Below are 21,293 nucleotides of genomic sequence, written 5' to 3' on the forward strand. Positions count from 1 at the left end.
TAAAGAAAAATACCAAATAGAACATCTGAGATGTTTCCATTAGGCATTATATATATATACATAAATTTAATAGATATACATATATACATGCACTGGGATACATCTCCATCTTCTGTGTCAGTCGGACATAGGTCCATTTTCTTAGGAATAGGGAACTCCTTTCACAATGGAAGTGAGGAAATTGGCAAATGTACACCATATAAGTACTTTTGGATGGTAGTGACCAAGTTCTCAAAACACACATACACACACACACACACACACACTGAAGAATATCAGAACACTTAATATTTCAAAGACACAGGAAGAGAAATGCAAGTTTCCCCTAGAAAGCCTTTTGTTTTTTTGAAGTCAGAATTCTGAAAAGATGTTTTTATCAAGCCAGCTTTTTCTAACTTAACTGCATATGCAATAAAAGAGTCCTATCTTAGTCATTTTTAGGGCAAGATTTTCTTTAAGTCCCAAGAAAGTAAGCACTTGTAAATGTAAATTTTGTATGTACATAAACCTGGCCAGGATATCCGTTGGAGGCTGGAAATCTGTTGTTGTTCCTTTTCCTTTTGTATTGAAAGCTAAGTTCCCCATTCTGAGTTCAATTTGTGAAGATCACTTTTATTTTGACAAACTCTATTAAAGTAGCCAATTCAAGGAAGACAGGTTAGTCTTCCACCTAATTACCCAGTCCAACTTTTACTCAGTGTCTTTCACCTGAGCAAAGTCTCCCCAGTCTTTCAACTGAGGATAAACCACGCAGTGTCTAAACTGAGCAAGATCTTCCCAGTGTCTTTTAAGTGAGGCTAACCCACTTGAGCAAAAGTCTTCCCAGTGTTTTTCTACCGAGGTTAAGCTCTCAGTGTTTAAACTGAGTAAAAATCTTCCCAGTGTCTTTCACTGAGGATGACCCAGGTACTTCTTCTTGAAACCAAGTTTCAAGGATAACCTACTACTCAAGAGAAGAGTTTAACACCACTGAATAAAACTTAGGATCATCAACCAAAACTGGAGATCCAAGAACCAGGAGATACTCACCCAAATTCGTCTGGACTCTCTGAGAAAGCGGACAGGCCCAAGAAGCCTCTGCTGGTGCCAGGACTCTGGATCCTCATAGAGTTCAGGCAAAGAAGAAAAGTCTGCTCTGGGCCCCTTCATTGGTTGCCAAGACTGCTGACTGAAAACTATGCACAACCCAAAAGGAGAATTATGTTTTATTTGGCAGATTTTCTGAGGACTTAAGCCCGGAACACAGCCTGTCAGATCACTCTGAGGAACTGCTCAGAAGACCTAAGGGAGGAGTCAACCAAAACCAGGTAGTCAGAACATCAAAAGATTGCTATTAATTAAAGAAAACTAGACCTCTCAAGTTAAGGACTTTAGCACTTTTCTATGTATGAGAAGATGAAAGAATCTGGGCTCCGTGAAATCATTCCTTTGATATGCACCTTAACTCTAGAACCAGTACCCTGTTTTTCTCCATCCCGAATCCCCTCAAGGTGCACAGTTGAGGGTTCCTGCTTTGACGTCTGACTTGATGACTGCAACATCCTTTGTCTACTCATATGGCAGGGAACATTTTTCATCCACGGGTAAGAAATTGAGGAGAAAATTAACATAATTCAAGATATAAAACCATTACAATACTAAAAATTCCCAAATGTCAAGCAAACATAAGTACCCTTGACCTGTAAAATGGAAGATGCCAAAGAAGGGAAAAAAAGAAACAATAAAGAAAATGTAGAAAATAAAGCATAATATAAGATGGCAGAAATCAGTTACAGTAGAACAATAATTAAATAAATCAAGGTAAATGTTATCATAAGGTTTTTAAATTTCAAAAAAAACCCCATCAAACAAAACATATTGAAAATAAAGTCAGAGAGACAATTTAGGGAGCAAATATGAATGCAAAGAAGACCTGTTAGGTAGTTAGTCAGACGTTAGCAGCAAGGAGGTGACAGTGGCGGGAAAGACACGAAGAAGAAATTGAGTCACACGCAGCCGCCTGGGGACCCTCCCTTGACTCCACCCAGAACGGGAGAAACTATGGCCGGGTGGTGGGCAGCTTACCCTGATAAAGAGAGGCACAGCAACACCAGGGGACTTCTCCAGGCTGTGCACGCCCAGACCAGACAGGCGTATAACCTATAGTAAATCCAAACTCATTATACCGTAATTACAATAAATTACATGTGGTTTTGCCCCTCCCCCCACCATTTCTTGGGGATTCAAGGATGAGAGCATGCGCAGCAGAAAACTTGTTCCATAGCTCAGGACTGTCAATCAAATAATGATCCTTGTCACTCACCCCCACCTCTCTGCAAAATGCTCCTTAAAAGCGCTCGTAAGCCTTTATAGGAATGCTGCTTTCAATTTGCAGAAACAGTAGACCCATCCCCCCCCCACCCCGAAAGTGTACCGTTGCTTCGATATACTTTGCTTTGGGCTTGCTTCACTTCGCTGAAATAGCCTGTTCTCAGAAACAGCCTGCTCTTTCTCTCTCCTTCTCTCTCTCCCTCTCTGAGAGTGTACCTATGCTTAAATAAACTTTGCTTTCTGCTTAAGCTTAACATGGGAGTTTGCGATCCTTTGCTTACTATCATGGAACCAAGATAGCTGGTCCAGGCCTTCCACTGACCTCCTCGGTTGAAGCTATTTTGTTACAAAGCATGTCCACATGGTGACAGACCTAAGTCTAAATTTTGATAAAAGGTTGAATTAAGGTGAGAATATCATATGGGAGGAAAAGACCGTAGGAAAAACAGTAGATGTAGGAGATATGTTTGTGAAAGTGCACATTCATGGCAATATAGCCAAACAAACTCACATGCCCACGTTCCCACTAAAACTGTATAAAATTATGACCAACAAGCAGAGAATACACATTATTTTAAAGCCCTCATGGGGCATTAAGACATATTTACCATGTGAATCCTTCAGTGAATCTTGTGTTACTGCTAAGGGATAGGAAGTGGGTCATAAGGGAATTTTGTGTAAGACTCAAAGCTCCCTTTCTATATGGTTCAGGCTGGACTTGAAGCTTCAGGGGCCTGGGAGGATGGGGCAGGAAAGGCAAGGCACACTCAGAAAAGAGAATACATACATAACACACTAGGGATATCTGAAGAGGCTGCTCAAGACCTGGCTCAGCCCCAAGGGTTTGACCCCTCGTCCTACTCTTCACCCTACAGCCCTTTAGGGTCAGGACCTTGGCTCACCCTAACCCATTCCTAGCTTCCGGGTATAGAATGAGTGCACATGTCTGAATGTTAATGTTCTCTCAAAATTTACATGTTGAAATCCTACCTCTTAAAGATAGGAGGCGGGGCCATGCAAAAGTGCTTATGAGCTTTCATGAATGGGATTAGTGCCTTATAAAAGAGACTCCAGAGATATCTCTAGCCTCCTCCCATCATATGAGGATACAGAGAGAAGGCTCCAGCTGTGAACCAAGAAGAGAGCTCTCACTACGAGGTGGCCATACTGGTGACTCGATCTTGGCCTTCCCAGCCTCCAGAACTGTGATAATAAATGTCTGTTGTCTTTAATCTACCCAGTCTATGGTATATTGTTATAGCAGCCCTAATGGATTAAGACCACATATTTCAAAATTTATCTGGAGAGTGGGGACTGTCTTATCGTTGCAAACTAAGAAGTTGGGTTGAGACAACATATGAAAGATTTTTTTAAGTAGAAAATTATGGATTATTAGATTTGAAAGTACTAGATTGGTTAAGGAAAATGAGTACGTGTGTGTGTGCGTGTTTGCAGCGTGTCCCAAAAGTTTTTGTGCAGTTTAAAGATTTACTAACTCCAGAATTATAAACACTACAAACTTACAAAAATATCATTTGAAGGTTTAACTGTTACCAGATGCAAGTCTGTGTGCCTGATGCACAGTGAGGCTAAATACTGAAACATCAGAGTTTGGAGCAGAGAAAGGTTTACACAGTGCCATGCAAGAAGACACATGGCTCATGCCCAGGAAAAACCCCAAACTCCCTGAAGGCTTTCAGCAAAGCCTTTTTAAAGGCAAGGTGAGGGAGGGGCATGGCTAATTGTTGCAAATATCTTGGTGTTGGATCCTTTGTTCTAGCAGCTGGCCAGATGGGTCAGATCCTGGTCAGGTCACGTGTTCCTGTAAACCGCCAACAAAACAATTCTTCTTCTCTGTTCTGCAACTTTTTATCTCCATGAATGGGCTCTTAAAAGTCAGAGCCTTAGAAATAGGCTATCCTGTACATTTCAGGCTCTAGGCAACATTGTTTTACAAAAAGTGCAGAGCCAGCCTGGGTCACAGGGATGGACAGAGTTAGCTCAGGCAACAAAGCATAAAGATTAAAGTAAAAAAGATCTGATGTGGAGTCAGATTTGTTCTTCCCTATTACATAACTATTTATCATTCTTTCATACTTATGAATTTTGAAAAATAAATTATTTTAATTTTTGTGTGTAGTTCCCTCTGATAGAAAATGAGGCAAAACATACACTATTCAAAATTCACAAAACTAAATAAGTGTAAAAGAAATTCAAGTTCTATCCCTGGGTTTACACAAGACACAAACATGATGTGGGAAAGTTGGAGCTGAGGACAAAGGAAATCCTGAGTAAAAATGTCTGTGAAACAGCCAGTCTTCCAGGGTCAGCTTAAGATGTTCAAGAGTTATCACGTTGGTGGGCCTCAAGTAAAGGTCTCTAATGGATGAAGGAACCAGGTTCCAGATGGAATGAACAGAAAATTGGCTAAGGTCTCTCTGACAGGATGAGAGTGGTTGGAAGGAGGGATCTGGAAGCCCCAGGAGGGTGCAGGTGTCTGTGGGTCTGGATGGGAAGGAGGGGCAGTGATTCAGCCTCTTTTTCTTATTGCCCCTCCTCCACACTCAGGAGCCCTTTGTGACAAGGCCACAGCTCTGTGATGAAGGCCTGGGGTTCTGCCATCAAGCGAACTCCCAGTGCTCTGTTGCCTGAGGGCAGCAATGCAGTTCAGAAGATGGAGAATCTCTTTTCTTTGAAAAACACTGTTGCTATCTGGCTGAGATCCAGCCCAACTTCCTGGGTGATTGATATCATCCTTGGGTTCCTGTGTGGACTGGGGCTCTTCCTAATGTTACTCCCCTGCTTCCAGAGTAATCCATTCTTAGCACCACCTAGAAAACATAGAAACTTCAGGAAGGTAAGAAACCTTTGGCTTAATCCCAGCAGAGATTATCTCTTATTTTCTTATTCTTATTTCCACTTTTCTAAACCACCTAGAGAGACTCCTGAGATGGGAACTCTCAGAAAAGTAGAGAACATCATCCTTCTAGGGAAAAGCCAGGCCAGAGAGGGGTTAGAGTGGGCATGAGGATTTCTAGCCTAGGATCGTAGACCAGGAGTTCAGGTATGGTAGAGGGCTCCAGGGCAAGTCCCCAATGCAGGGACTAATGGTTAAGGACTGGATTACTAAGAGTTCAATCTCTGCAGGAAGGCTGACCCCTGAGCCCTGGTTCACCAGCCACCTTCCCACAGCGGGTGTCTCAAGTGAGACCATCCTCTGTGTTGGGGCTGATCTAAGGGCAATGCTGAGCCCCTGAGAGCCTGAGAGAAGAGGCTGGAGTGGAGGTCTGGCCTTGGGAAGCAGAATCCTATCTGACAAAGCTCACGTGGGCATTTAGGTCTGAGAATGTGTGTGTTTCTTGATCAGAGGAACAGTGACAGAAGAAATCTATGGTGATTAAAACTTAAAAAATCCTTCTTGGGCTTCCCTGGTGGTGCAGTGGTTGAGAGTCCGCCTGCCAATGCAGGGGACGCGGGTTCGTGCCCCGGTCCGGGAGGATCCCACATGCCGCGGCGCGGCTGGGCCCATGAGCCATGGCCGCTGGGCCTGTGCGTCCAGAGCCTGTACTCCGCAACGGGAGAGGCCACAACAGTGAGAGGCCCGCGTACCGCAAAAAAAAAAAAAAAAAAATCCTTCTTTGCACTCTTCAAAGAAGAAAAACTGAAAATATTTTTATCCACTTTAAAAATAAGTAAAAGGGGAAAACCCCCCACAGAGTTTTAGTTAAATGTAGAAAGTCATGTTGTTCATGAACACAGCTTGCCTAGATAGAGGACAGTGAGAGTTGGGTGTTAGCCCCTCATTTTTTCTTCTCTCTCAGCATCAAGTAGAGCTGAAGGGGAGGAGCAGGAGTAGGAAGAAAAGTGGATCTTTGAAAGGTAAGCCTTTGCCATTCAGCCCTGCGTGCCCCCGAGAGTTAGCTTCCATCTCTCCTAATCCTGAGGGCCCAGCTTCACGGTCTCTGAGGATGCCAGTGGCAGAGCTTATTCTTCAGGAAACAGAGCCTTGGGAAGGCTCGTTGGAAGATCAGAGCCCAGATACTTCCCAGAAATTTGTGCTTAGAATGAAGCCATGAGGACCTAGAAATGGGGTGTGTGGACTGTGGTGGACCATTGGTGCCTGGGTTGGGAAGTGGGACCTTCAAGTCCAACTGTGGACAAGTTGTTTAACTTTGCTCAGATTCCTCTGTGTGATGACCACTGACCTTTCTCCCGTACACGGCAGTTGTAAGGGCTACAGGGGTTAATTAACGTGAAGGCACTTTGCAAAGGACAAACCCTTTTCAAGTGAGACTTACCATCACTGTCAGGGACATGTGGCCTTGGACACTGATACTTGGGCTCCAGAGTCTAATCCTCCAAAGATTTCCCTTAAAGGGCCATTGCATTCAGCCTCCTGAAAGACTCTTAGGCCTCTGCCTTCACCACCATGACCCAGTCTCCTGATTTCCAGCTTGCAGAGATTGCCTGGAAGAACTGGAGGGGACTCACAACCTGGTTTCACTTCTGCAAAGGTAAAGAATCTTTCCCCTTCTCTCTTGGGTCGTCCTTCCTCCCAGAGCCTATAATGTGACCCCAGCCCTGGGAGGGGGAGCCATGGGAGGGTGTGGCTAAAGCCCTAGGGTGAGGGACAGCAGGAGCATTATGAAGTCAGTGTGGGGGCAGTGGAGGGTTCTTGGGCTACAGGTGCCCACCCCTGCCTGTCCTGTCCAGCCATCCTGGCCCCATCTGCTCTCCTACAGCTGCCTGGGGAGGCTTCCTGGCAAGGGCAACTTTCATCAGCTCTCATGTCAAGACCCTCCTGGTGAGACGTGCAAAGCAGTGCCTGCTGGAGCCTGTGGAAGATACTGCTTGAAGGGTTGGGAACCCTGCATGAACACCTCCTGTAGGGTTTCCTTCCTTGATCCAGACACTCGAGAGGTGCTGGAAGCACATATTAGAAGGTTTTGGGTAAAGCACAGGTGGACCCTCCCCCTCAAGGTCCTCAAGCCCATAAATCTCTTGAAGCTGAAAAAGCTCCAACCCTCCACCGTTCTGCAGTTTGCCTCTTCCCCTTCAGCCACCTGTGTGTCTGGGTCCCACTCAACAGTCAAGTGTGCTGAGTTCCTGGAGAAACCTCCTCAGGCTCATTCAGGAGAGAAGGTGATAACAGAAGAGTCAGTTCCTACCCTGAAGAGGCCTCTCCTTGTCCCCTCAACTGTGTGTAAGGAAATCCAGAGTGCCCTGGGAGCGATTCCATCTGCTGACTACCATGGGCCCTCAAAGGCTTCTCTGACTGGACAGGAGGGCAGGCCACCTTCTCAGTCCCTCACACTCAGCCTTGTGGGCAGAACCTGGAAGAGTGAGACTGTGGAATGGGTCAAGAGGGACAGCCTAGAGCCAGGTCCAAGTTCAGCAATGGTCAGGAATGAGCCAACAGAGGAGAGTGGTGGTCAGGCCTCAGGAGACCCCTGCCATAGGGTAACAGTGATGGAGGTGAACTTAGGATCCCAATCTTTGAGAGGTGAAGAGGCCAGGGAGGCTGTGGAGGCCAAGGAGTCTCCTGCTCTTCAACCACAGTCTAGTGTTATCTTGGAAACCAAAGTGTTGACAAAATCCCAAACCACAAATGTACCTATGAGGAGTTTAGAGGTGCCAGGGCCCAGTAAAAGTTTCCTACTACCTAGAATGTCTGTTTTCCAACATCCAGGTGAGCCATGCCTTAACATGGGGGTTGCTAGTGAGTTTAACTCCAAAGTAAAGGTACAGTCAGACAACCAGATTCAGGACTTTCCCAAACACATGTTCCTTGCTGCAGACAACTTGGCTTCTCAGGTGCCTCAGTGCCATCCCCAGAGAGTCCCCACCAGAGACAGGTTAGCTTCCCAGGAGCCAAGTGGCCTTATGGAAGCCCAAAGGAGCAACCTAGGGCAGCAGGAGCCCAAAACTTCAAAACTCCAAGACTCATGGAAGAGCCAGAGCAAGATGATTGCCCCTACTTACAAAAGAGAGGACTGTAGGAGGCATAAACCAGGAGAGCATGAAGAAAGGTTTAAAGAATTAAGGACCTCTTAAGCTGGAAGTATGAGCCACCCTGCCCAGGTCAGGGGAATAACAGACTCTATTGGGAGCAGATGTCTCCAGCTCATGCCAGAGAAGAAACATAGCCCTCCAGAAAGCCTCTTCAGAAAAAGGATGAGGCTATTTTTAAAGTGGATTTTCCCCAATAAAAAAGTCAATGGTCGAGATGCTCTGCAAAAATTCAAGCCCATAGCAGCCACTGCCCAGAGCCACGGATCAGTCAAAAGCAGATCAATCTTGAAGAGTGAGACTGCTGAGGGTCAGGCACTCATGACAGCTGTTGGACAGATCCCAGAAGAAAAAAGAGCAATTCACCATGGACTTCATGCCACAAAGTTAAATGAACACAAACTGGAATTCCAAGTCCCAGTATGTGGGTGTTTCTGCTGCCATAGGCTTACCTCCTACCCAGAGCAACGGAGAATGATGGGTTATACAGCCTGCAGTCATAAAGCCACCTCCAAGGGCCAGAGTTGTTCTATCAGGGAAAGGGAAGTCAGACACCAACATAGTTTGAAAAGTGTAAGGTTCGACGATGAGCAGCTGGGCCTAAGGTGCCTCCCATCCTTGCCCCCCAAGAAGAGTTTGTTTCCAGTTAGTACCTGCCAGTATGGGCCAAGGATTCCAGGTGCCCCAGCCCACCATCAACACTGTCCAAGGCATTGTCATCTTTGGGGAGGTGTCTTGCCTGGTCGACAGTAAAATCCTTCTTTAGTCTTTCCTTTAGTAGGAAGACATGTCTCCAAGTAAAAATTCAGTCCCTGTAGAGAAAATGATTTTCTCCTTAGCACATCCAAGATATTTAATGTTCCCCAATGCATGTATATATATATATTTTTTTTTCTAATAAAAGCATAGTGTAATGGCTGCTGTCTGTGCTGTGCACTTTGTCTTCTAGAAGGGAGGGGCATGGAGGGAGGTGGACAGTAGCATCACAAGCTTGCTCCTTGTCTCGTGTCCCTTCATTGCACCTTATAATACCGTCATTACACAAACCAAAATTACTCTAACAATGAGACGGGAAAAACCTATGAAACCCACACCCAAGGATCTGGTTCAACCAGTCTTTCTCCTCCTTCTATGCTACTTTGAACTTTATGCAACTGTAGTGGATAGGTTTACACGATAGGGCCGGACATTCCAATTCAGGCTCCAGGAAGTGTCAGAGCCAAGTGGATGGAAGTTTGGGGGGAATAGAGTATGGGCTCTGAGTTCAGAAACAGGAGAAATCTTGCCCCTGGATCTCTTGGTAGGGAATATACAGCATCTGCTCTTAAGAGTTCCTTCTCTCTCTGAAGGTTGGGATTGAGGTATGCCCTATGAACCCCTTTTAGCTTAGCCATAATAAAATGTACAGCATCACCCTCCCCCACCTCTGTTTTTCCTACACTTTAGAGCAGCAACAAGGATGGCATTTCCAGCTCTGTGTGTGTAGGTGGGGGGAGTATCAGGGAGGCTGCTGAGGGCTGTGTTGAGTCCAGTCCCATATAAATGAATGGCTGCGTTCATGGGTCACCTACCTTCCACTCTATGTTAACCCCAGAGAAGGAGTTTTGGATGAATGGAATAGGGGTGTGACTGTGGGTAGTAACTATCTGATGGTCAAACACTGTGAATTTAGGGTGGGATGTAGGTGTAGAAAAATCATTGGATCCAAGGAAGGAGGCAAAGTGGTACCAGATTCCCATAAATTGCAGTTCTGAAAGAACAGCCCCCTGACATACAACCACCATCTAAAGGCCTAAAGGGGAGGAAAAGTTAAGGGTCCAGTAGCTCACCATGGCCCCACACCAGGGTCTCTACCCTATTCCAACTCTAAGATCACAGACCTAGAGAAACCACCTTTAGGTCAAAACAGAAGGTCAAACTTATAGAAGTAAAGCAAATCAGGGAAGGTGAATCTCTTAATACTATATTTAATAAGCTTACACATCATCACCTCTTGACTTTTAGAAAGGATAACTTAACAATAGGTGTAAAAGCCAGGACTAGGGAACTTGGGATGTGACTCCTAGTCTGGTGACCTTCACATAAACACATGGCCCAAGGACTGCTCCAGGGGAGAGGTGGGGACTGGCTTGTGATTGTGTAGTAAGCCTTGCCTGTCTCCCAGTCCTTGATCACCCCAGAGCCTGGCAGGTGAAGAAGCAATCAGACAGGATTCGTGGTGGTGTGGAGGTGACATGTGCAAAGTGGATGGGGCCGGGTGCAATCCAGGAGTGTTCCACTGATCTGCTTCTGGCACAGCTTTTCTTGTCTCCGGACCCCCATCCATATGGAAAAGCAGGGAGATGAGGAAGAATTTCTCTAGAGTGATTTGGTGTTTTCTGCCATGTGCAGGGCGCATGGTGGACACAGCTCCAGGTGGTGTCTTTCTCATTGTGGAGATTTCTGTTCCAGCTGATGCCCCTGATCCAGATGACAACAGAAATGGACCCCATCCCCCATCCCTGTCAGGCCCCTCAACACGTGGAAATGCTGTGACCTGGGGTGGAGGGGGCAGAGTGAGCACAGGACTGCTCACACCCCTGGTTTCTCCCTGGAGCCAGGCCCTACCTCTGGGCCCCGATTCCCAAGGCAGCCTCCAGAATGGGCAGAGCAGTGAGAGTGGAGCCAGGGCTTGTGGGAGGGGTCGGCACCCAGAGGAAAGAGTTGACAGGGCTGGGACCTGAGCCTGGCTGCTGCTGGGTCCTCTCAGGGGCACCCAGAAGTGAGTTCTGGGAATATGGAGAAGCTGGACTTAGACCCCCCTGGCTCCTGCTGGGAGAGTGCCACAGACAGGTGATGCTGATGGAACAGCAAGAAAACAGAAAGAAGCAAGTCCCTTTGCCCTTCTCTTGCTGCTCCGTCTTCCATAAGGTACAGTAAGACAAGAAATTGAGAGACCAAAAGAAAAAAAGAAATGGAGAGACCCAGAGACAATACACAAAGACTTCACGGACACACCTCTCGAGAGACTTCTCACGCAAACACCTTTCTCAGAGATCACATACTGAGACCTCACACAGGGACCTCATGTTGCTTCACAGACCCTCAGACAGAAACCTAGCACAGATTTAACAGATTTCCCAGAGATACCTTCCAAAGGGACCTCATACAGAGACTTCACACAGAAATCTCACCCAGAGACAACACACAGAGACCTCACAGAGACCTCACATCTATTCTTCAGTATCCATTGACAAGTCTTTCTTAGTGAATATGAAACCACTTAGCAAACTGGCAGCATGATAAATATATTATCAGTTGTGCCCCTCTGAGATCCACCAGACACTCACTGTCAGCATTACTCTAAATGGGGAAATGTTTGAGAAGTTTTGTTCTTTTGGAATGTCACTGCCTCTGAACAAAAGAATTATACATTCCAAATGTAGATTTTCAAATTTCATTCTTAGGTGTTCATTAGCTTGAAGATCACATATTACATTATTTTATTTTTATTTATTTTAGAAGAATGAAGAAAATAATGTTTATTTCTTAGAAATGCATGTAGTACTCTATTTTTTTATTTTAAAAGATTTTTATTGGAGTATAGTTGAGTTACAAATTTGTGTTAGTTTCAGGTGTACAGCAAAGGGAGCCAGTTATACATATACATATGTCCACTTTTTAAAAAGATTCTTTTCCCATAGAGGCCATTACAGAGTATTGAGTAGAGTTCCCCGTGCTATACAGTAGGTTATTATTACCTATTTTGTATATAGTAGTGTGTATATGTCAATCCCAATCTCCCAATTTATCCTTCCCCCCTTATCTCCTGGTAACAATAAGTTTTCATTTGTACTCTTTTTTTAGGAGAATCACAAATTTTAAGCACAACTAAAACACTGTCAGTCTCCAGTGAGAGAAAATATTTGTCCAGTTTAGTTATCATCCAGTCAAATGGTATCTGGCACATTTTTTACTTTATTGAGGACAGAACTTAAACTTGAGATGGCTTACTTGTTTCCTTTGGAAACGTAAGAAAAACCTGCAACAAAGGTACTCTAGGAATGAAATAAACCAAGAAAGAAGCATCCGGACTCACATTCACTTCCCAGAGGGCTGTGTAGCTAGCACGTTATTTTGCACGTAATAGCTTGCATCAGGTTTGTGGGGTTTGCTTTAGTTCTTAACAGGCCAATAATCATGTGAGGATTTTTCACAAGTCAAATTTCTGGTTTTAAATTTTACATTCTGGCAAAATTATGCTTCTGAATATTATTTTATTTCTTAAAATGTGGTAATGCCCTAAAATGATATTACACAATCATAACGTTCAGCTAACATACTTAAAAAGATGGGCTATTAAGGATTCATTCTTCAATAATTCTATGAAATGCACATTTTCTAAGACATGCAGTTAGGATCCATTTTATATTCATTATAGGGTTAACACATTGCTTTAAAAAGTTTTGAAAGATTATAAAATATATGACTTAGCCTATGCTTGACATTATACATGTTACCTCACAAAATTACTGAGGGGAGGATATCTTAACATCTGAATTGAAGGTAGTGTACATTTAATCTACATTTGGCTTATAACAATGAATAATGAAAGGCTTTCATTTATTACATAGCTCACACGTTCCAAAGGGCACACTTCTAAAAGACTACTGATTTCTCATTGCTAATAAGCAACCTATTGTCCTTGCCTTGGTAAAATCTATTTTAATGACAGCTGGTTCTCTCCCCGATTTTCCATTGGTATTACAGCGTCGCGGTCTTTTAAGAGGAGCAGGGCTGACACGAGGACTCCTTGGGCTTATTTCTACAAGAAATTTAGTTTTTCTATTGTCCTAATTAAAAAATGTATAATTATTAGTTTTTCCCTTTACTCCCTTACGTCGTTGAAGCAGAAACCAATGGACTGTGGTCACGGACGTCACCTAAGGCTCTATCAGATCACTTTGTTTAAATGGTGCAGCTTACTCAGGTAAGTTTACTGATCAGAACCAAATGGGATCAATTAGGAAAAAGTTCATACCGGAAAATATCCTTTTCAAAGGTGACTATTTTAACACAGTTAAATAAGCGATTATTTCTTAATCCTTTGAGTTAAAATTGTTCAGGGTGGCCAAGAAAGTCTGGAAACATGAAAAATGTCCATAAAAGCACTTTATTACTATAATACGTTGAATGTGTTGCTCCTCATTATTAATTCACAGTTCATTAAGCTGGGCAAAATTACAACGAACAATGTGCATTAAAGCAAAATTCCCATCAATCATTTTCCATCTGTCATACATTCTGTCAGATGATTTGTGTGTCTAATTTTCATGGAAAAACTTGTACCTTTACTCCAGAATAAGAAATCAAGGGGGATCAATCTATTAAAAAGATATTAATATTCCCAGACTCTGTGGCCTTCAGTATTTTCTTTTTAAGAAGATTCACCTAGTGCAAATCTTATCAATATTTTTACCATTTAATATGCCCAGACAAAATGGATACAAAAATTAGATAAAAGAGAAAACAACAAAAACAGATCCCCTTTGTTTTCAAAACATTTGATGTTTACATCAAAATATTTTGTTGAAAATGAAGTGATTTTTAATCTATAGTTAAAAGACACTATAATGATATTTAGAACATATTACAGATCCGGTTTTTTACAAATAGATTTTTATTTAAAACAGGTCTCACACTGATATCAATAAACCAGGCACTCTAGAACAAAATGTGGAGAGATGGCAATTATGCGATGACTTCTTAATACTCCAAGGGAAAAAGATTTTTTCCAAAGTAGTCCATCTACAATATTAACCCTTAAGATCTACTCCCCTTGATAGGTTTCAATATTATTTTCTCTTTTATACACATTTACTTTATAATTAACTCCTACAGGAGGACATTTCTGGAAATGTTCCCAGATATCTACAGCCACACTTTCGGTCATGATCACACCATGGAAAAAGTAGGGAACATCCAGATCCTGATGATCCAGGGGTTTCATAATTACCCCTTTGAGGTCAGTCAGAATCATCATCATTCCCAGAACAGGGTCGGTCTTTACATTTGTGCCCCGAGACATGCAGATTGTAACACTACCCACCCAAAGGCAAGTTGTCTTCCTTACTCAGGTTTGCAGGGGCACCACTCACTGTGGTAGCTAGAAGAGTCCGTTGCCCCCAGCCCCGACCTGCATTCTGTACTCTCCACACACACATCGTACTACAGATATACCAGTGGTGCTGATGAAACTTCCAGAAAGCTATAAAATAATGCATGCCAGGCACGGTAGATGAGGATTTAGAAAATGCTAACATCTTCTCTAGGAAATAAAGGTGACATACCTATGTGGCTTTAAGCATTTTTGTGCATTAGCTGGCCCCCTGGATCTGGGAAAAAGCATCTGATTTTAAAGTTTCTCAGCCTCATTCTCTGCAATGAAATCTGAAGCTCTTCCTTCCTTCTCTGAGTCCAGAAGCTGGAATTGATACAGTCTGCTCTCTGTGATTTGTCTCTACCATTTGTTTCCAGTGACCACTTCAACTCAGATATCTCTCAATTCAGGGATCACTCCTAAACTTCAGGAGGAAGGTCACTGCCCTTTTTATTCCCACCACAATTTTATGCTAGTAACCCTTTACAGTGTCAATAAATTTATTTTGTAGAATGTGCCCCCTGGACTCCACCTGCTAAATCTGTTTTTTGGGCAAATCATTTGTTACTTAGCTAAACAAATTTTATAAAATCATATTTCATAAAATTGTATTTTATAAAATGTTACTTTCTTATTTTATAAAATTGGTAAATCCAGGGATTTAGGCTTAATTATTATTTTTAAAAATGTTGGTACTCATTTTGCCAATTTTTCTCTTTTTACATATATCAGAAAATATGTTAAGAACTCAACTGTGAAGATACCACTATTTTTATTTTTTCTCACTTTTTGTACACAGGAAACAAGAAAGTTTGTTCCTTGGAAAACATCAGTCCTAAGAACGTACTAAGTTAAAGCTTAGCATGTTAGATCTGCGAGTAGCCTTGTCTTTTTTTTTTTTTTTTTTTTTTTTTCCGGTACGCAGGCCTCTCACTGTTGTGGCCTCTCCCGTTGCAGAGCACAGGCTCCGGACACGCAGGCTCAGCGGTCATGGCTCACGGCTCCAGCCGCTCCGCGGCATGTGGGATCTTCCCGGACCAGGGCACGAACCCGTGTCCCCTGCATCGGCAGGCAGACTCTCAACCACTGAGCCACCAGGGACGCCCAACCTTGTCTTTTTTTTAATGATGCTTTTTTCTGAATTGGTAAAAAAAAAAAAAAAAAAAAAAAAAGCTTTAAGGCTTAGGAACAGAAGCAAATTGAGAATTAAAATCCAAATCATTCAAATGAAGTTTGTCAGAACAGTTTGTGTGTGGAGAGGACAGCTTCTAGGCACTTCAGAGAAACCAGCAGGACAGAATTGAGAATAGCCAGCACCTTACAGGGCTTCTCACAGAAATGCTTTAATGCAAAGAGGTGACTGGATTTCACAGGGAGACCAGGGAGAGGATGCAGAGATAATTAAATCACATTCAAGCACCTGTTTACCTGGGAGGTAAGTTCCTTCATATTGTGGTCAGATGCTGTTTAGGGGGACACTGGTGCAGGGGAGGTGTTGGGAGGATGAACTCTTTTCTGAGTGATTTTGCAAGTGTGAAAATTCATCCAACAGAGATGCTAGAAAAATTTGCTCCTAGTAGCGAGCGTCCAACATGGTATTTTGGGACAAAAATGTGTATTTGGAAGAATTTTTCACAAAAGAGCAGTGATGGGAGGAAAAGATTCATATGGGCCTGGCTAGTAATATTCTTCCTTCACAATTTTCTTGTGGGTTCCTGAGGCCTGTTGTGACTGCTTGGAGACCTGGTCCCCAAGCAATGGCCCTCTTTGTCATACTCAGGGTAACCCAGGAAGTTGCTTGTCTGAAGCAGAAAAGGTTCTCCCTTCCACTCATGTCCTCTTGCTGATCAGATGAACACATGGCATCATCTACAGCTGAGAGGTGTTTGTTAACTACCTTTGTTTCATAGGACACAACTCATATATACTCTACAGTAATGTTTATCACTGTCTTTTATAATCTCAAGGTAAGAAGTAATCAGTGTTAAAATCATTCTACTGGAATAACAAAGCACATGATTTTTTTTTCCCTAATAGTGATTGTATTTGTTTGCTAGGGCTGCCATAACAAAAGACCACACTGGCTACTAGGTGGCTTAAACAACAAAAATATATTTTCTCATAGTTCTAGAGGCCAGAAGTCCAAGATCAAACTATCAAGTTTAGTTTCTTTGAGGTCTCTCTCCTTTGATGGCTACCTTCTCGCTGTGTCCTCACATGGTTGCCCCTCAGTCTGTGCATGTCTGTGTTCTAATATTCCCCCCTTATAAAGATACAAGTCATATTGGATTAGAGTCCATCCATATGATCATTTTACCTTAATTTTCTCTTCCAAAGCAGTATTTCCAAGTAGAAGTTAAGCTTACTGTACAAGCAATCAGGTATTTAATAAGAGGCATTGCTATGGAGACAAAAAAACAATGGTTAATAATTGAGGCAAATTTCATATCAGTTTTTGAGTTCTGAGGGTAGACAGTTGAGAAGATCTCTAAATGTCAGGGTTAAAGCATCTTTTGTAGTTTGAATGTCCATCAGATGTTCAGGTAAACTTTCTGAGTGGTCCATATAGCAACAGGAACGAAGAAGACTGTCTAAACATGAGCTGCTGTGGAGATTTCTCTGAAGTTTATATTAAGATGTCTACCTTCAGTATGCAGGACTTCAGAAAAAAAGGCAGTTTTAGTTTCAATTATTCCAAGTCAAAAGGGTGGGAGAAAATTTGGAAACACTAGTTTGGAGAGTTGTAGTCAGGTAGTGGAGGAAACTAGAAAAATTCAGGATACAGTCCAGTTTTCAGGTAATTAACAAAACTTCAAGGAAAATTAATAGCACTAGAATCTAATATCCACAGTATGTATTTTGGTTTCTATCGAAAGATAATTTTTCTCTCTAAAATCACCCTCATTTCTATCAAAGATAGCCAAATTAAGACAAATTTGTTTGCAAAATAAGTCTAGATTCAATAAACTTGGTCTTATTTATATAAGTATAGCAAGGATTGTGACTGACCATATAGGCTTATTTTTTATTTTTATTTTTTGCTTTTATTAAGAGAATTTATTGCCTCTCTCTCCTCCCAATAGCTCAAACATCAAGAAGCAACATCAGAGGAAGACAGACAAATGGCTCTTTGAGTTTGTCCTGCTTGGCACTGGTGAAGGAAGAGGCAGCTTTCTCAAAGTTTTTATCTGCTTAATTGGATGTAGTAGAGAAAGGGAACAAGGAAAGTCAGAGGATAAGTGAACAGGCTCTGCACCTACCAAGGATGTGTTATCCTCCTAATCGTCCCAGTAGGAATATTCCATTCATGTTCTTTGATCTGATCCTTGCATTGGAAGACACTTCTTTTTTAAATCTCTTTTTTTTAATTTAATTTTAATTTTATATTGAAGTATAGTTGATTTACAACTAATGTTGAATTAGTTTCAGGTGTACAGCAAAATGATTCAGTTATATATATACACATATCCATTCTATTTCAGATTCTTTTGCCATATAGGTTATTACAGAATATTGAGTAGAGTTCCCTTTGCTATACAGTAGGGTCTTGTTGATTATCTATTTTATATATAGTAGTGTGTATATGTGAATCCAAACTCCTAATTTATCCCTCCCCATACCTTTTCACTTTAGTAACCATAAGTTTGTTTTTTAAGTCTGTGAGTCTGTTTCTCTTCTGTAATTAAGTTCATTTGTATCATTTTTTTAGATTCCACAGATAAGTGATATCATATGATATTTGTCTTTCTCTGAATGACTTCACTTAGTATGATCATCTCTATGTCAATTCATGTTACTGCAAATGGCATTATTTCATTCATTTTTATGGCTGGGTAATATTCCATTGTATATATGTACCACATCTTCTTTATCCATTCATCTGTCAATGGACATTTAAATTGCTTTCATATCCTGGTTATTGTGAACAGTGCTGCACTGAACACTGGGGTGCATGTATCTTTTGGAAGTATAATTTTCTCCAGATACATGCCTAAGAGTAGGATTGCTGGATCATATGGTAGTTCTATTTTTAGTTTTTTAAGGAATCCCATAATATTCTCCATAGTGGTTGAACCAATTTACATTCCCACCAACAGTGTAGGAGGACTCCTTTTCTCCACACCCTCTCCAACATTTTTGTAGTCTACAGTTTGTAGACGTTTTGATGATGGTTACTCTGACTGGTGTGAGGTGATACCTCATTGTAGTTTTGATTTGCATTTCTCTAATAATTAGCGATGTGTGGCAGATTTTCATGTGCTTTTTGCCCATCAGTATGTCTTCTTTGGAGAAATGTCTGTTTAGATCTTCTGTCCATTTTTTGATTGGGTTGTTTGCTTTTTTGATATTGAGCTGCATGAGCTATTTGTATACTTTGGAGATTATTCCATTGTCAGTCTCATCATTTGCAAATATTTTCTCCCATTCTGTAGGTTGTCTTTTTGTTTTGTTTATGGTTTCCTTTGCTGTGCAAAAGCTTTTAAGTTTTATTAGGTCCCATTTGTTTATTTTAGTTTTTGTTTTCTTTCCTCTAGGAGGTGGATCCAAAAAGATATTGCTGCTGTGAAAGAGTGTTCTGCCTGGATTTTCCTCTAAGAGTTTTATAATATCCAGTCTTACATTTAGGTCTTTAATGCATTTTGAGTTTATTTTTGTCTGTGGTGTTAGAAAATTGTTCTAATTTCATTTTTTTACATGTAGCTGTCCAGTTTTCCCAGTACCACTTATTGAAGAGACTGTCTTTTCTCCATTGTATAGTCCTGCCTCCTTTGTCATAGATTAATTGACCATAGTTGTGTGGGTTTATTTCTGGGCTTTCTATTCTGTTCCATTGATCTATATTTCTGTTTTTGTGCAAGTACCATACTGATTACTGTAGCTTTGTAATATAGTCTGAAGACAGTGAGCCTGATTCCTCCAACTCCATTTTTGCTTTCATAGTATGCTTTGGCTATTTGGGGGGTTTGTGTTTCTGTACAAATTTTAAAATTTTCTGTTCCAGTTCTGTGAAAAATGCCATTGGTGGGGGCTTCCCTGGTGGTCCGGTGGTTGGGACTTCACCTTCCAATGAGGAGGATGCAGGTTCGATCCCTGGTCAGGGAGTTGGGATCCCACATGCAATGCAACCAAAAAAAAAAAAAAACCACACAAAATAACAAAAACAAAAACATAAAACAGAAGCAATATTGTAACAAATTCAATAAAGACTTTAAAAATGGTCCACATGAAAAAAATCTTAAAATAAAAATTCCACTGGTAATTTAATAGGGATTGCATTGAATCTGTAGATTGCCTTAAGTAGTATAGTCATTTTGACAGTATTGATTCTTCCAATCCAAGCACATGGTATATCTCTCCATCTGTTTGTGTCACTTTCGATTTCTTTCATCAGCATCTTAGAGTTTTCAGAATACAGGTCTTTTGTCTCCTTAGATAGATTTATTCATAGGTATTTTTTCTTTTTGATGTGATGGTAAATGGGATTCCTTCCATAATTTCTCTTTCTGATCTTTTGTTTTTAGTGTATAGGAATGAAAGAGATTTCTGTGTATTAATTTTGTATTCTGTGACTTTACTGAATTCATTGATGTGGTGTATCACACTGATTGATATGAGCCTGTGAGCCATGGCCGCTGAGCCTGCGCGTCCGGAGCCTGTGCTCCGCAACGGGAGAGGCCACAACAGTGAGAGGCCCGCGTACCACGAAAAAAATCATAAAATGGGGCTTTCCTGGTGGCACAGTGTTTAAGAATCTGCCTGCCAGTGCAGGGGACATGGGTTCAAGCCCTGGTCCAGGAAGATCCCACATGCCGCAGAGCAACTAAGCCCACACGCCACAACTACTGAGCCTGCGTTCTAGAGCCATTGAGCCACAACTACTAAAGCCCACGAGCCACAACTACTGAAGCCCATGCACCTAGAGCCCATGCTCTACAACAAGAGAAGCCACTGCAATGAGAAGCCCACGCACCACAACAAAGAGTAGCTGCCATTCGCTGCAACTAGAGAAAGCCCACACACAGCAACAAAGACCCAATGCAGCCAAAAATAAATAAAATAAATAAATTTATTTTTAAAATCATAAAATATTATAACCATCTTCTTCAGTTTACTTAGTCCCATGTAATTAATTCTTGTTTTGTTTGATCTTTTGTTAGAAGTTTTATGAAACCATCAATTTCTCCATTAGGGTTTTGTAAATTCTTACTCAGTTCAGTGTAATGATTTGAAATTCATCAGAAACTTGTGTTCTAGAATACTTGTCAGATCCTTTTCCATGAATTTCTCTGAACATGAAACACATTTTCAGGAAGCTTTTGTAAAAGCATCTGAGTAAAACCATTGTCTAAGTAATAAAAGACAAATATCCATTACTAAAAATTTGATTCATTCTAATGGAATTGACAAGAAAATTTATCTCTGTGACACAAAACATTTAAGATAATAACTAGAATTATGACTGATAACATTATACTAGGACATATCCAATTTTAGGAATTTCATATACTTTCGAGAACATTTATATTAATAACATTCACCCTTATGATATAACCTAGGGTTTATGATCATTTATTTAGCAATGCTTCCCATGTAAGTAACATACCAAATAAGCCTAATGAGTTTCATAGCTCTCTTTTCTAATAAGATAAAACAAATCTTTTAAGGTGTTCCAAGGGGCCTCTGGAAAACCTGAACGTTATTTCCAGGTCAATAAGACTTCATTTAGAATTTGACTTGGGGGAAAATCTACTTTTTCAAAAATAAAAATGTTTTAAAACACTTTGTCAAATATGATCATATGTCACTGTGAATTAATATTTAGTGATCAATTTAA

The 21,293-nt window shown here is 41.5% G+C and overlaps 1 protein-coding gene, 1 long non-coding RNA gene and 1 pseudogene across 8 annotated transcripts in view; 1 reads left to right on the forward strand and 2 right to left on the reverse strand.

Moving 5' to 3' along the window:
- The window catches only part of LOC308610764 (centrosomal protein of 78 kDa-like), a 425,259-nt pseudogene that overhangs the window by 136,849 nt on the left and 267,117 nt on the right, over nucleotides 1-21,293 (reverse strand). The window lies entirely within an intron of this gene.
- Nucleotides 1-21,293, reverse strand: part of LOC308610753 — a 112,466-nt gene that overhangs the window by 8,312 nt on the left and 82,861 nt on the right. For 5 of the 6 annotated variants that reach the window (XR_014014640.1, XR_014014641.1, XR_014014642.1 and 2 more), the window contains 2 exons: nucleotides 16,776-16,859; nucleotides 1,030-1,168 (listed from right to left, as the gene is read on the reverse strand). This is a non-coding gene — a long non-coding RNA (uncharacterized lncRNA). The remainder of the gene's footprint in view (nucleotides 1-1,029; nucleotides 1,169-16,775; nucleotides 16,860-21,293) is intronic. The other variant, XR_014014645.1, reaches the window with a different exon arrangement.
- On the forward strand, nucleotides 1,183-8,548 carry LOC308610751 (putative spermatogenesis-associated protein 31C2). The gene is made up of 4 exons (XM_081259771.1): nucleotides 1,183-1,583; nucleotides 6,132-6,189; nucleotides 6,764-6,824; nucleotides 7,053-8,548. Exons 1-4 carry the CDS (start codon nucleotides 1,557-1,559, stop codon nucleotides 8,362-8,364), a joined length of 1,458 nt encoding a protein of 485 aa, XP_081115897.1. The 5' UTR covers nucleotides 1,183-1,556; the 3' UTR covers nucleotides 8,365-8,548.

This window comes from Mesoplodon bidens (genome assembly GCF_964165515.1).
Source record: "Mesoplodon bidens genome assembly, contig: HAP1_SCAFFOLD_178, whole genome shotgun sequence".
In the NCBI taxonomy this organism is placed as follows: Eukaryota; Metazoa; Chordata; class Mammalia; order Artiodactyla; family Ziphiidae; genus Mesoplodon; species Mesoplodon bidens.